The sequence below is a fragment of the Pezoporus flaviventris genome, unplaced genomic scaffold, assembly GCF_033815535.1.
Source record: "Pezoporus flaviventris isolate CSIRO_AGI_PZ_B2104156 unplaced genomic scaffold, CSIRO_AGI_Pfla_v1 ptg000016l, whole genome shotgun sequence".
Lineage (NCBI taxonomy): Eukaryota > Metazoa > Chordata > Aves > Psittaciformes > Psittacidae > Pezoporus > Pezoporus flaviventris.
In genome coordinates, this window is record NW_026892564.1 from 6,790,047 (window position 1) to 6,806,087 (window position 16,041).

General features: G+C 41.0%; 1 protein-coding gene across 5 annotated transcripts in view; it reads right to left on the reverse strand.

Moving 5' to 3' along the window:
- The window catches only part of TMTC2 (transmembrane O-mannosyltransferase targeting cadherins 2), a 261,093-nt gene that overhangs the window by 145,076 nt on the left and 99,976 nt on the right, over positions 1–16,041 (reverse strand). For all 5 annotated transcript variants that reach the window (XR_009743616.1, XR_009743617.1, XM_061454672.1 and 2 more), the window contains exon 2: positions 14,068–14,638. Coding sequence is in view for 3 of the 5 variants with exons in the window: in XM_061454672.1 (XP_061310656.1) it covers positions 14,068–14,638 (571 nt within the window). In the remaining 2 variants the exon portion in view is untranslated. The remainder of the gene's footprint in view (positions 1–14,067; positions 14,639–16,041) is intronic.

Below are 16,041 nucleotides of genomic sequence, written 5' to 3' on the forward strand. Positions count from 1 at the left end.
GGGTGAGGGCCAGGCCGGTGAAGAGCAGCCGGACGGCCAGGTACAAGTCCACGGCCACGTCCGTCCCGCCCTGCTGCTGGAGCCCGCCCGTATTACAAGCCATTGCCATAAAGCACAGTGAGACAAGAACCTTAGCCCAAGCCCCACACTTGATAAACACTAACACAGCAAATACCGGCTCTACGTAAGTTACAACATTCTGAAGCTTTGAGATCAACAAGAACAACTCTGACAGCCAATAAATCAGCATTGTGACGAGTGACTATTAATCTGGTCAGATCTGTCCTTATCTCAGCCCCTCCTGCCCCACGTTGGGCTCCAAAAAGAACTGTCGTGGTTTAAACCCAGTCAGGTAGCTCGTTCACTCACTCCCCCCCCTTCTTTCCCTCCCCCTACTCCCGGAGGGACGGAGAGGAGAATCGAAAAGAATGCAACTCCCACGGGTTGAGATAAGAACAGTTTGGTAACTAAGGTATAACACAGATCACTACTGCTACCACCAATAATAATAATGATAAAGGAAGTAACAAGGGAAGAGAGTACAACACCTCAGCACCAGCCGACCAATAACTTGCCCCCCTCAGCCCGACCAAGCACCAACCGATACCTCCTCCAACCCTGCAGTCTCCCAGCCCTTCCGGCTAACTCCCAGTTACCCCTGGGCATGATGTGCTGTGGTATGGAATACCTCTTTGGTCAGTTTGGGTCAGGTGTCCTGTCTCTGCTTCCTCCCGGCTTCCCCTCCCCCCTGGCAGAGCATGAGGATCACAAAGTCCTTGGCCAAACCAAAACATTGCTGTCAGCTCTGTTCCCAGGCCGAAAGTCAAAACACTGCACTGCACCAGCTACCAAGAAGGGGAAACATGACTGCTACTGCTGAACCCAGGACACTTCCTCACACTTCAGGCAGCCAGTCCAAAGAGTTGTTTTTAAGCAGGCATCCTATTCAAATACCTATTCAGTAGGGGGGTGGGGGGTAGAAGCACTTTCATTAGGACTGGTATAGACCTGAAGCTAAAAACACTCAGCATTAAGGACTTTGTGAAAGAGCACTGTCTTCGTTAATAAACTATGAAATCATTGCTGCTTTGGAATAAGATTAGCATTTCAGACTGAATTTATTTCTAGCAGGAAACCAGTCTATAACTGATATATGCTATGTAGCTATTATATAAATATATCACTTCCTTACTGGATACAGATTTGCAGTCACAAATAGGAATAAACAGATATTATTAAAGAAGTTGCACTGACACCTGTATCTTCATTAGTTCACCTAATGATGGCAGGAGTTATTATCAGATCATCAGAGCACAGAGGAGCCATCTGGGTACTGCAGAGCCTTGGAGACCAACCTGAGAGCACAAGGACACATCAACCTTTCTGCTAACTGTGCAACCACAGATTGCTGACAACACACCATATCATGAGCATGGCAGTGCCAAGGTAGAAAAACTTACTAGCAAGAATTTAGAGCTAATATAGTACTATATACATCATGGTCTATGATGTAATGAAACCAGTGTCCTAGATTGAAAACGGATGGACTCAAGAGACGTGGGTTTTAAAGTTGTGTTTAGAAACTACCTATCTTCAAAATATAATAACACAGAGCTACCAAGACAATAATTAAAATATGAACAGCGACAGATTGCACTTCTGTCTTTTTTATTTTTTTTAATTTGGATTGCATATAATACCAAAAGTGTAACTGAAGCTAAAAAGTGTGACTGTTTAGAGATCACGTAGTCTGCCACAAGTGCAGCCCACTCGCAAGTTTTGTCTTACAGTACTCTTCATAAAAAGTTCTTGGTTAACAGCTCAGGTCAAAAGAGGTAAGAATATTTAATGGTTTAAACAAAAAAAAAAAAAAAAGAAAAAAAAAAGAAAAAAAAATAAAATAATCACTCTAAGAAACTGCTAATTTCCACAGACTTCGAATTACAAGAAGCCAAAAATCCTATATATAAAGTAGCCCAAAGAAACAAGACCTGAAGTTAAAAAAATTGGCACTGCTTCCATTTTAGAACTCGTGAGAGCTATTTTGTGGTGGTGTTTTGCCACTTCTAATAATGTCTTCTAAGGAGAAAAGTCTCCAAGTAAGAGACAGAGCTACAATAAATGTGCATTTTAAAAATAAACTGTAATCTCACAATCCCTACTAAATAAACACTGCTGTTGATGCAAGCTTCATTGTGCTCTACAGCAGTACAAGCTGCCCAGGATACTTTTAAAACATGCAGACTAAAACATGCAAAAAATTTATCCATAACCCCCGAAGTCCTGTTTTCTGGGAGAGAAAGAATTTACAGAGACTCGATACAATTCTAGCCCCTCTTTTCCCCTGTTCCCTCATTGCCTTTATTAACTCAATATGCCCCTACACTCACTTTAAAGACTTTGTTGCTATGGGAATTCCATATTTTATTGTCAAGGAGAAAAATAAGATTTTGGTGATTAAACGTCATAGAAGCTCTGACTTTTGAACACCCCAATCAACTCTACGACCTTAGAAGTAATCTATGTATGTGTCTGAAACTCTTACCATTCTTATCATAAAAAGGCACATATGTTCTACCTTGCATTTAAGAACCAGGTACACAAATTCTCTCTCCCTTCCCCCAGAAAGCTTCTGGATAATTTTAACATAATTTCCTCATGTGCATTTTCAATTAGTTTCCTAGAAACTTAGGACAAAAATATTTTGTTTCTCCCTCCTCCCAGTATGGACTATCTGCAGCATAAGGGGATTCTTCTCTTTTCTAAGGGACATTCAAGGTTAGCGAGGCTAAAAATTTACCTCTTACCAACTAATCCATAAAGTCAGCTACAGGATTGCAAGCCTGGGTTCCTTTCCTCCACATTCCTAATCCACATTGCAGATGGAAAAAGAAATACAAGCATACGTACCAAATATTGTTCCGTTCCCCCAGTAAATATGCCAGAAAATGTTTTCTGCCTTCTATCACAACTAGCTGTTTCCACTGTAAATCTCATACAGTTGTGTGTTTTCCTCCTTTTTAATACTGTAACTGTCTACATAGCTGAATGTTTAGAATCACTCAGCTTGGAAAGAGTGTGCAAGCAATCATTAAATCATTATGACTTAAATAAAAATAAGCATAAGCCAGGAAATTCAAAATTAAACTCAATACCAAGAGAAAAGTCTCCCTTATGGCTCCGGGTTTATGTATGCTTCTGCTCCTTCAAAAGATGTTCTCCAAGGTCTGGAATCAGAGCTCATGCTAACCAGGAATGGCTCTCTCTGGGGTAGGACTCCAGGAAGACAACTGTCTTTGAAAATACAGTTCTACTGAATAGTCTGCAATGCCTTCTGAGCAGTACAGCTCTGAAACTTAGGTGACTACAGTTAAGATACTCAAAAAATCAGGAGCCTGATCTTCACATACTATCACCAGCGTTATCTTTCCCAAAGGCGCATAATGCACTGCTGTGTGTAAGAAATCAGAGCATCCAGAAGCTGCAAATTCTCCCTAAACTATATGATCCTGACTGGGGACATAGGTTTATCTTTTCTGACACTACAACAGTGTACCCTGACTGCTGGGAGCAGTCTAATTTGCTATTTAGCTGTGACTGACAAAGTGGAATGGATTAATTCAGTAAAGCTCACTAGGAGCTACAAGCATTCATCACTGCATCAAATCAGGACATTTAGGTGCCCGAACAAGACATTAGCAGGCTAACAAAAGTATCCATGATTGAACATCTGTATGCAAGGTGCAGGTATAAACTTTCTGTGTGGCATTTAACAAACCCAGTACATACTTGATGATTACAATCATGAATGTGTGCATTTTAACCAAGACACCAAATCAGGTTTAAGTAGAAAGGTGTAACTCCCAAAGCAAATCAACATGAAAGGAATTACACCAGTAGATGTTGAACTCATTATGGTGACACTTAGCTTTACCATTGTATGTTGTTTTTCCCATTTTGTAGCCAGTGCCCAGACAACTGACTCATGGCAGAAGCAGAGGTAGAAGGGAAAGGGTCATGGCTTTCCAGCTGGTGAACAAATGGAAAATTGAAGATAGCCAGAGCTACATACATTTTTTTATCCCTCAAAGTTCACAGGTACTCAGGTCCCCTTATCTCAGCATAAAATAATATGTTGTTCCAAAGATACTGATATTTTAAAAAAGAAAATTGCCAGCTGTTAAAAAAACAGTTTTACAAAGCTTCTTCAATTCAGGAGCTAAAGAAATCACCAAGATGAAAAAAGAAAAGCCCAACACCTGCAAATGTTCTGAAACAGTTGTTACATGCTAGGGTAAGTTTGGTGCTTTCATTTGATTCTTTAAATATTTTGAAAACATTAAAAGCTAGGAGAAAAACATTGTTAGACTGATATTACTTGCAAAGGTTTTGTAAACTGGAAAGTAGCAAGCCCACCAATGCCCTGTAATTAAACAGCACCATGAAAAAGTCACACCATTCTTGATGTTAGTAATTGGCATGTAACCACAGAATGTAAAATAAGTGCTAACACCAACTGTGCAAAGCCCCTGGAAGCTTTTTTAACTCTGTGCCTCAAAGAGATCCCTTTTAAGGCAGGGGAAAATGTACTGGCTTTGGCTGGGATATAGTTAATACTCTTCATAGTAGCTGGTATGGGCTATGTTTCAGATTTGTGCTGGAAACTGTGTTTACAATTCAGGGATGCTTTAGTCATCGCTGAGGAGTGCTCGCACACAGCCAAGGCCTTTCCTGGTCCTCACCCCACCACACTAGTGAGCATGCTGGGGGTGCACAAGAGGCTGGGAAGGGACACAGCTGACCCCAACTGACCAAAGGGATGTTCCATATCATATGACATCGTGCTCAGCAGATAAAGCCTGGGGAAGAAGAAGGAAGGGGGGGACATTCGGAGTGATGGCATTAGTTTTCCCAAGTAACTGCTACGCCTGATGGAGCTCAGCATTCCTGGAGATGACTAAACACCTGCCTGCTGCTAGGAAGTGCTGAATTAATTCCTTACTTTGTGCAGCTTTTGCTTTACCTGTTAAACTGTCTTTATCTCAACACAGGAGTTTTCTTACTTTTACCCTTCTGATTCTCTCCCTCATCCCACGTCAGGGGGAATGAGTGAATGGCTGTGTGGGGTTTTATTGTCAGTTGGGGTTAAACCATGAAAGGGAAGAATGGAAGAACATAGCATCATTTGCATGCTACCATGCAGCATAAAGCTTATGCAAGACTGAAGACAGTGACAACTTTTCTTTACCAAACTAACCTCTCTATTAAATTAAATTAAATTAAACCTCTATGTGTGTTCACAATCTCAGTAAATATGAGAAGCTTCTCTTTTTTTTTATTTACTTACTCATTATTAAGGAACCCTTTGCCTTTTGCATCTTTCCAGAGAGGCATGCTCAAATACAGGCTCCAAAACACCATTGTAGACTTCAGTTGGATAGACAAACATAATGTAGATTTTAGTAGCAATTCCAAAAAGACTTTAAAGATTTAATATTAAAATATAATCCATTTTAAGCCAGTGACTTCAGCAAGATAGTTTATGATTCCTCATTTGATTTGCTAAATTAGCCTTAGGATGCTGTACTTCTGTCATATGTGATCTGTTTCAGTGGTTTAAATCACTCCATGAAAATATTTTCAGGAAAAAAACAGCTATTTATATGTATTGATGTCCAATTCAGTACCATTCCACTGACATCACAGGGACCTACAGGAGATCACATCTCTGAGAAGAAAGATAGTAGAGGCTAATCTTGCTTTTCTTATTTCAGGATCAAAAAGAAAAGCAGGAAGGAGCTGTGGGAACTACAGGAAACAGCAGTATTAGCACTTGACATTGTCAAGAAAGAAGTAAATTGCAAAAAGCTTCTTTTGTCTAGGAAATATCTGCTGGGTGGGGGGAGGGAAGAGGAGGGATGGTCAAGACTTCATGCTGATGCCATCCAGCAGAGTGAAGAGAAAAGCACCAGGCTGGCTCATCCGCAAACAGGAGAAATGTATGTGCAGGCACATTCATCTCAGCACTTCTACAATCTCGTACAGCCTTAAAGCTGCCAGAAAAATTAACCCCCAGCTGACCACTGCAGAATGAGAGGTCACAACTAGGGAACAACCTGGGCCCCGGCTGGCAATGTAGCTCCCAATCTTTTCCAAAGCTCTTAAAGTGCTAAATGTTACCCAGCCCACAAACACAACATTTAACAGCTTACCACGCCTGAATATGCATCTTTTGTTAGACAGTATGAACCTGTGAGAGGTCAGGTCATGTTCTGAAGTTGCAATTTATTTATTATTTTTAACTCCAACAAAAGTAGTCTCAAGGAAAAGATTGTTTACGAAATATCTGACTCTAGGAATTAATCTGTCCTGTGAGGGAGCAGCTGCTGCCCTAACAGTTTAAAAACTGCATTTCAAACATACAGGACTAAGGCTGGACCATACCCACCCAAATGTTTGTTAGAAATAACTTACAAAATAATGCTTACAGGTCAGATCTGCCAAAATACCCAGGCCTATGGGTAAGTTCAAACATAATAAAATCCTTAGATTATAGAAAATAAACAGAAAATAAAACATCAAGCTAGATTTTAAATGGTGATAAAACACTTGCAAAACGGCATAGATGGAGAAGAGGTGAAAAACCAGCAAGACCAACTACTGTGGTGCTAAGGCTTTCAAGCTCCTCACATGAGAAGGATAAAACTGTAAATTTAAATCAAGAGCAGCATTTTATTTTTAAATTGCTTTCCAAAGCACAGTAGTTCTAAAAGTAGCAACTTCAAAGAGTAAAGAATGTCTAAAGTGGCTTATTTCAAGTTTAGAGTGCTCTGAAAAATCAGCAGCTTTATCTAATACCCAGCAGGAATCATACATATCCCTCACAACTAAGGCTGATCCAAGACCATAAAAGAAAGTAGTGTTTTATAAAACTTGGTTTGGTGGTTCACCATGTCATCCATGGAGACCCAGGTTTACATCACTACCTTAGATAAAATATAGGCCTTCAATAAACTTCCTTTTTACAAAACCAATACTGTTATAATAGCACAGAAGGTTAGAAAATGCATCCTGCAATCCAGTTTGTGGTTCACATTAAGCTATAGATATCAATAACTAATTCCACATGTGAGACAGACCTCCCAGAGGGAGATTTTAATCAAATAAGTGATGGCAAAAGCGAGGTTTAGTATAACTCCCTGTACTAACTATATGTTGTTCTGGTAAAACGTTACTGTACTTTAGCAGTGGAATATTAGTAGAACATACATCTGGTTTAGTTATTTCTGTAAGGCAGTTTGTACACATAAACCACAGAGCAATAATTATTTTATCATTACAATTTTATTAAAAATGCGCTTTAAATGCATTTGCCCCATCTTTTTAACTGCTAATGTTGTCCAGATCCATTCCCACTTTAAAAAAAAAAAGAAAAAGGGGGGGGGGGGGGGGCGGGAGGGACAGACAGCACAGAAAGGTTTATATTAGCTTTGTACTGTTAATTGGACAGAAGACTCTGTACTGCAATGTTGATTAATGGTTCTGCTCTCTAGCTGGAGATTGCAAGTACAAAAGAATTAGGCCCCTGAATTTGCATATTTTCTATAATTACAAACTTGATCACAACTCTCTCCCTTGTTCAGGTTTCTCCCACACACTCCTACACTTTTGGTAGTTTAATTTACACAAGTCTAGGTGCTGACAGGTACAATCATCTGATACCTATGATACATGACAAGTCAATCAATCTGCGTACCTGCTACGGAACTTACACTGCAAATGACTCAAGGTCTAAAATGCTGAAAAATCAAACAAAAGCCTAACTTTCTTCCACAAAGACCGTTTTGCTCCAGTAAAGCACCACTTATTTTAATTGCTCTCATTTCAGACAACTCATTTATGACCACAATAAATACACTTCCATCAAAATCCGCTGACTTAAAGACAGCGAATACATTCTTTTTAGCCACTCAGACAGAACAAAATAGAGCTAACCAAATGAAATGAGGTCCAGACTGACAACTTTGCTAGCCAGAGTGAGAGCATCACAGGCAGATGGGAATACAAGTCTGGGCAAAAGGAAAAAAGTCAGCAGCCAAGTCCTACTGAATAACCAATATGCAGATGACAGGGAAAAAAACTGGAGAGTTTAGTAAGTAGCTATGATACACATTTTAAAAATGCATTAAGAATAGCTTCTAAATAAGGGGTCATATTCATCGACTCTGCTGGTGGTCCTGCTCTGCAGCTGCCTTGTTCAGAAGTCCTGCCAGTCTACTCAGATTGCACTGGGATGGACTCATGTATTTGATGTGACAAATCAGAAATCACATGACAATAAATGTGAACTCAGTAAGCAGCTACTGGTCTTGTGTAATAGCCACCATTTCATATTTATTGGACACTCAGCCCAAAGGTAAAAACAAAATGGAAAAAACAGGCTTGTCACCCCAGTGCCAACAGCTACCATCTGCTGGAGCATTTTTAAAGCTGCTTTTAGCACCCCATCCTTCACTGACCATCCTGAAGAAGAGTCAGTGGTTTTACTACTCTTTAAACATAATTAATCATATTTCAGTTTCCTCAGTGATATATTCTGAAAAATCTTACAGAAACCAAAAGCCACAGTGTGGCAGCAAACCAGCCCAAGTCCTTCACTACTCATTTCCCCAAATTCCTCGCTCTCCAGTCCTTGTTTTTGCTCCTCCACCTCAGTTTTTCTCCAGGAGTATTTGAAGGACTGCTGTTTGTAGGGCAGTAATGAGGATTGGATAGAACTGAATTGATTAAGGTTTAAAATAATTCCTAAAGAACTATCTGGGGTATATCTGGGGTTGGGGATATTTTTAATGTTTGGTTTTTTTTTACCTTAATTTCCTCTCTGTTCCAGTCTGCAGCACAGCCTACGAAACAGTTGTGTTAGGTCATCAGCACAGGGTTTAGCTCAAGGTTAGGTAGGTTGAAAAAGGGTAGCTCCTTTCTACGGTTCCATTACCAAGCATTCAGTTTCATATCAATACTGGTTACTTATTTAGTACAGATTTTAGCCAACCACCTCTTAAAAACATTTTCATAGAAATATAGAATCATAGAATAGTTAGGGTTGGAAAGGACCTTAAGATCATCTAGTTCCAACCCCCCTGCCATGGACAGGGACACCTCACACTAAACCATGTCACCCAAGGCCACGTCCAACCTGGTCTTGAACACTGCCAGGGATGGAGCATTCACAACCTCCCTGGGCAACCTATTCCAGTGCCTCACCACCCTCACAGGAAAGAATTTCCTCCTTACATCCAATCTAAACTTCCCCTGGTTAAGTTTTAACCCGTTACCCCTTGTTCTGTCACTACAGTCTCTAATGAAGAGTCCCTCTCCAGCATCCCTATAGGCCCCTTCAGATACTGGAAGGCTGCTGTAAGGTCTCCAAGCAGCCTTCTCTTCTCCAGGCTGAACAGCCCCAACTTCCTCAGTCTGCCGTCATACGGGAGGGGCTCCAGTCCCCTGATCATCCTCGTGGCCCTTCTCTGGACTTGTTCCAACAGTTCCATGTCATTTTTCTGTTGAGGACACCAGAACTGCACACAATACTCCAGGTGAGGTCTCACAAGAGCAGAGTAGAGGGGCAGGATCACCTCCTTCCACCTGCTGGTCACCCTCCTTTTGATGCAGCCCAGGATACGGTTGGCTTTCTGGGCTGCAAGCGCACACTGCCGGCTCATGCTCATTTTCTCATCGATCAGCACCCCCAAGTCCTTCTCCGCAGGGCTGCTCTGAATCTCTTCTCTGCCCAACCTGTAGCTGTGCCTGGGATTGCTCTGACCCAGGTGTAGGACCTTGCACTTGGCATGGTTAAACTTCATGAGGTTGGCATCAGCCCACCTCACAAGTGTGTCAAGGTCCCTCTGGATGGCATTCCTTCCCTCCAGGGTATCAACCAAACCACACAGCTTGGTGTCATTGGCAAACTTGCTGAGGGCACACTCAATCCCACTGTCCATGTCAGTGACAAAGATGTTGAACAAGACCGGTCCCAACACTGATCCCTGAGGGACACCACTCGTTACTGGTCTCCAGCTGGACATTGAGCCATTGACCACAACTCTTTGTATGCAGCCATCCAGCCAGTTCTTTATCCCCTGAGTGGTCCATCCATCAAATTGATGTAGCTCCAATTTAGAGACAAGGATGTCATGGAGGACGGTGTCAAATGCATTACACAAGTCCAGGTAGATGACATCAACTGCACTACCCCTGTCTGTCAGTTCTGTAGCCCCATCATAGAAGGCCACCAAATTGGTCAGGCAGGATTTCCCCGTAGTGAAGCCATACTGGCTGTCACCAAGCACCTTGTTGTTTTTCATGTGCCTTAGCATGCCTTCCAGGAGAATCTGCTCCAAGATTTTGCCAGGCACAGAGGTGAGACTGACTGAACAGCCCCCCAGCTTCCTCAGTCTGCCTTCATACGAAGGCTCCAAGATTTTGCCAGGCACAGAGGTGAGACTGACTGAACAGCCCCAACTTCCTCAGTCTGCCTTCATACGGGAGGGGCTCCAGTCCCCTGATCATCCTCGTGGCCCTTCTCTGGACTTGTTCTGGTCTGCAATTGCCCAGGTCATCCATTTTCCCCTTCTTGAAAATGGGGGTTCTATTTCCCTTTTTCCAGTCATGGGGAACTTCACCTGACTGCCATGATCTCTCAAATACGATGGCCAGCGGCTTTGCAACTTTATTCACCAGCTCCTTCAGGACCCGAGGATGGATCTCATCAGGACCCATGGGCTTGTGCACATTCAGATTTTTAAGATGGTCTCTAACCAGTTCCTCTCCTACAGTGGGCGCAAGGTCTTCATTCTCACAGTCCCTGTACCTGTCTTCCAAGACTTGGGTGGTTTGGTCAGAGCCTTTGCCAGTGAAGACCGAGGCAAAGAAGTCATTCAGAACCTCAGCCTTCTCCAAATCCTGTGTAGCCAGTTCTCCTGAGAGCTTCCTGAGGGGGCCTATGTTCTCCCTAGTCTGTTTTTTAGAACCCCTTCCTGTTATCCTTAATACCTCTAGCCAAGTTTAATTCTAACTGGGCCTTAACTTTCCTAACCTGGTCCCTAGCTCCCCAGACAGCATCCCTGTACTCTTCCCAGGCTACCTGTCCTTGCTTCCACTTATTATAAGCCTCTTTTTTCATTTGAATTTTTCTCAGCAGCTCCTTATCCATCCAAGGAGGCCTCCTGGCCCTCCTGCTGCACTTCCTTCTAGTTGGGATGCAACACTCCTGAGCCTGTAGCAGGTGATCCTTGAATATCAACCAACAGTCTTGGGCCCCCCTGCTCTCTAGGGCTGTATCCCATGGAACCTTACTAAGCAGGTTCCTGAAGAGGCCAAATTCTGCTCTTTTGAAGTCCAGAGTGCTGCACGCTCTTCTCACTGTCCTGAGAATCTCAAATTCTAGCATTTCATGATCGCTGCATCCAAGGCTGCCCTCGAGCGTCACATTTCCAAGGAGCCCTTCCCTGTTGGTGAGCACGAGGTCAAGCCCAGCACCTCTCCCTGTCAGCTCCTCTGTTACTTGCAGAAGGAAGTTGTCTTCCACACAATCGAGGAATCTCCTGGATTGCTTATGCTGGGCCATACCATCCTTCCAACAGGTGTCAGGGTGGTTGAAGTTTTCCTTTCTTCCTTGGCTCCATTCTACCCTTTTCCCTCCAATGCACTACAAGAGACCATAACTTTTTTCTAGACTGTTCTTCTTGGTGTCTTTTGTCCCCCCTTTCTCCTACAGTCATCCTCCCCCAGTATTTACATTGGGAAAACACAAAGCAAAAATTCCAGAACAGGTAAATGGACACAATTCTTTCTAATTGCCTAGACATTCTAATAAAGAGCTCTCTCACAAGATGGGGTTTTGTTTTCTGGGTTTGGTGGGAGATTTTTTGCTTTGGTTGAAACTGTACTGCAGCTTTTAAAATGCTCAAGACAGCTGGATAACACAGAATGAGTCAACTCTATAGGTCTGCCTTGGTCTCACACAATTTGCAATGCAGGAATGTCTTTTCAAGCAAGAAAAAGTGTAAGCAACAATATTAAAGAAAAATAAATAAATAAACCCGTTAATCCAAAAGTTACTTGCTTAAGGAGATTTTACAGTTTGTTCTAGGAAGAAAGGATTTGTCAGTTCCTACTAGGTACACATTTTACTTAAGGTCAAAGCAGCAGCATAAGAAAGGCAACACCCAATGATCCAAAAGAAAGCTTTTTCATTTTTGTTTGAGTCTGTATTTTAATTCTGCATAATGCAAAAATTAAACCATGGGCTACACACTTTGAGGTTTTCTTTTGATTATTTTCAATACAAAACTTAAAAAGCAAGCAAACAAAAAACCCCAACACTTGTCTTTATCACAGTATGTATAAACACACAGAACTGAAATAAAAACAAAGCTTTCAGTAAGAAAAGTTTGCTCTGTTCTTCCTAGTGTCTTCAGAAGGGAAAAGTTATTATTTTAAAATTCCAATCTTACAGCGCAATCACCTTGAAATCATTTGAAAATAAATCAAAAAAGTAATTTCAAATCAACAGGACAGCACCTAATTTGCCCTCCTGGTGAAGACTTGTCAAACATTCATCAGACATACTACAATCAAACTCTGAATTTCTAAACTCCAAGTTCATTGGCCATTCTCAAATTATCTATCCACTGATACCAACTAAATAGCATCCTCTGAAAACAGTTGCCAGCCTTCAGATGCAGCAGGCCAAAAACAGTCTTAATAACCTGAACATTCTCTAAACACTATTTTTGTCAAAGGCTAAAACTCAAAAGACCAAAGGAAATATAAACACCATGGTAGTACTTCACAAAATACTGGCTGAAAAGAAGGCAGTGCACTAAAATAACTATTTTCAGTACCTTATTTAGGAAAATTGTAATGCTTTTATTGCCCTAGAATGTTTGCATTTAAGTGTGAAACTCTCCAGAAGACTGAAACATTAACTTTCAGGGTGCTACTTTTGTTCCTCTTTGATGCACCTGTCTTTATTTATTTTGAATTTACAGTGATTATCCTTACAAAAGGCTTGTATTTCTCTCCTTTACTTCACATGGAGTGCCTGGGAACAGGAAACTGCAATGCTAAAGGTAGAGGCCATGCAAAGTTGGAGTACAAAGGACTATACAGACAAGTACTCATAAACGTATTATAAAGCCCTTTTCTTATTATTATTATTGCATTTCTTGGTTATGTTTTACTGAAAAATGCAACAACATGCATCCCTATGAAACATTTTCCTTTTGTTAAATCAGTATTTTTCTGAAAGAAAGTGATTTCACTGAAATTAAAATTGCATATACTCAGCTTACTCATTTGTATAGCAACTGGTGTAAATAAGATTTGATTTCAACTGGGGTATCTTGATGCCAATAAAACACATGCAGTTCTGGGAGAAGGAAATTAGGGGATTTTGGTGGGCTTGTTTGCTTATTCTACTTGTTTGCTCTTGGGCAAGAAGTTAAAAAATGAGAAACAGTCATTTTATTAAGACAGTAATACATCTGAGTCATAGCTCCGACTAGGGGGAGAAAAAATACATGCCAAAGGCATGTGCCCAGGTCTTATGCATCTGTTAAACTAGAACAATAAGAGCTCTATCTTTGCCTCAGGGAGCCTAGGTTATATCAGCTGCTGCACTTGCATGCCCCACCAGACTAAGCTGAGTTTGCAAGATACAAGAGGATAAGAGCATGAATGAATTCTTTGCAAAAGGCAGCCAGATATCCAGTGCTCAACAGTAAACAGAATGAGGAGGGAGCTGCTGGAAGCAAGGAAAGCAACTGAAAAAAAAAATACATCCCTAGCATCAAGTAATAGCAATGGATAATAACACATTGTTTAAACAAAATGTAAAACCCCCATACTAAACTGCTTTAAATGTTCTTTCAGCATTAGACATCTGTGCTTATTTTGGGAAGTTGACTAAACTACTAAGAATTATTGTGTACTTGAAAACTCATTTAGCACCTGTTTAACAGTGATTGAGGCCTTATGAATAGCTTATGGAGAAAGACAACTCACCTTGTATAAAGCAGGAATGATCTGGTGCATTTTCAGTCGATTAAATACAAAGATATCGTACACCGCTGAAATGGCCAGAACAGTCACTCCTTGCTCCTTCCACAGCATGCTGCATCCTGCACACAGCCCCGTTCCCAAGATCCAGCCCCATGTACTTGGTGAGGAACCTCTGGTTGAGCAGTGCTTCACATAACACATCAGAGAAAGCAGAAAGAAGAGACAGGCTCCAATGTCTGCCCTCCCTACGATCCCTGCTACAGCTTCTGTGTGGATCGGATGAGACGCAAACAGCAGGCCTGCTATCAAGGTCCAGTACCCATCCCCAAACAGGATCCTAGAGAAGTTTGTGAAAAGGCCTGTGACTGCAGCATGTAACAAGACATTCACAAGGTGGTAGCCCCATGGGTCCATCCCTCCAACAGCATGGTTAATACGGAAGGAGAGTGTGCAGAGAGGTCTGTAGGACTTGTGGCTCCCACTGTGAGTGAGCAGTGTCCCCCAGAAGTCATTGTAGAAGATATGGGTCCACGGCGTCTCTGGCAGAAGGTCCTGGTTTGTCTTGATAGCTCGACTACAAAAGACAAATAAAAACTTAATTTCAACAGAAGGAAAAGGGTACAAATGAAAGGCTGTGAAAATGCAATCACACTGCTACCAGAAGAAAGAATGGTATTGCTTTGGTGCTGCTTTAATTTAAGTTTTAAATTTTTACAGGAGGTGTTAAAAAACTACGTATCTATTGACTTCCCACTAAAGCAAAATTTCCATATAAATTGGCTTTTAAAACACTAAAAACAGATGTTACGCTGCTTCCATTCTATTAAAACACCCTTCAGTGACACTCTTCTGAGTCTAAACCAGGAGTAACCGGTTAAGATTTGATGAGTTATAATTAAAACATAAAAGAAGTATGAAAACCTGACAAACACTATTGTTGAAACAACAGATTCTCCACTAATTCAGTACTAAAACCCCCAACTGGAGATTTATACTGAAATTTTAATTTAGATGTTGGAATGGATCTCACTGACATGGATGAACAATAAATACGGCAGTTGGTAGGAGCATGCAAATCTCTGGTGCTGAACAAGGTACTCCCACAGCTGTCTGTACATATTTTAACTGACAATATTTTCTGCTAACACCTTGCTGGAGGCAGACAGCAGAATATTTTACAGATGAAAATAAACCTTCCTTTACATTTCTTGTATTTACAAATGAGGAAAAAGAAAACATTTTTAGGTTGTAGTAGCTTATGAATTCAAGTCTGTGTCAGCTTGACTGGGAAAAAAAGTGCTGCAGCTTTCAGCATTTATGTTTCCAACCACCCTGGCAAGGACTGGTGCCAGCCATTAGCAGTCTCCATGTCAGTACTGTAAAAATCTGTCTCGTATAGTGTTTGTACAAATCCAATCATTTGCATTTAAAATTTATGCTGTGGGAGAAGGTGTGAGACCTGCTTACTGCAAAAAGATGACTGGAATTTAATTAGTTACTTGCCTTCATAAGCAAAGTTATATTTAAGCAATTCTTTAAAGATGCACTGTTATTACCACTGAGCTTAACTCATTTAGCATTTATTTTATGAGATAATTAAGAATCCGGCCAGCTCAAGTCCCCTCAGTTAAAAATACTAAACGAGTGATGATTTAAATCAAATTCTTTACTCATTCCCTCTTTCTGTGTTTCCAATAAATATCTTCCCATAAGTAACAATTTTTCAATTCACATGAGGGAGAAAAAAGAAAAAGAATTGTGTGAAACACGACTCAGGCCTGCATCTGAAATGTACTACTCTCATTCATACTCCAAGATTCCCCTCACATTCTCCATTCCTTTGGAATGTGTATCCAAATCCCTTTTTCTTTTATTTTATAGTTTTAGTTTCAGGAATGTTGTCTTGTTCTATAAAGAAGAATGCTCAAACACTGATATACTATGCCACAGAACCTCCACACAAATATTCTAAATACC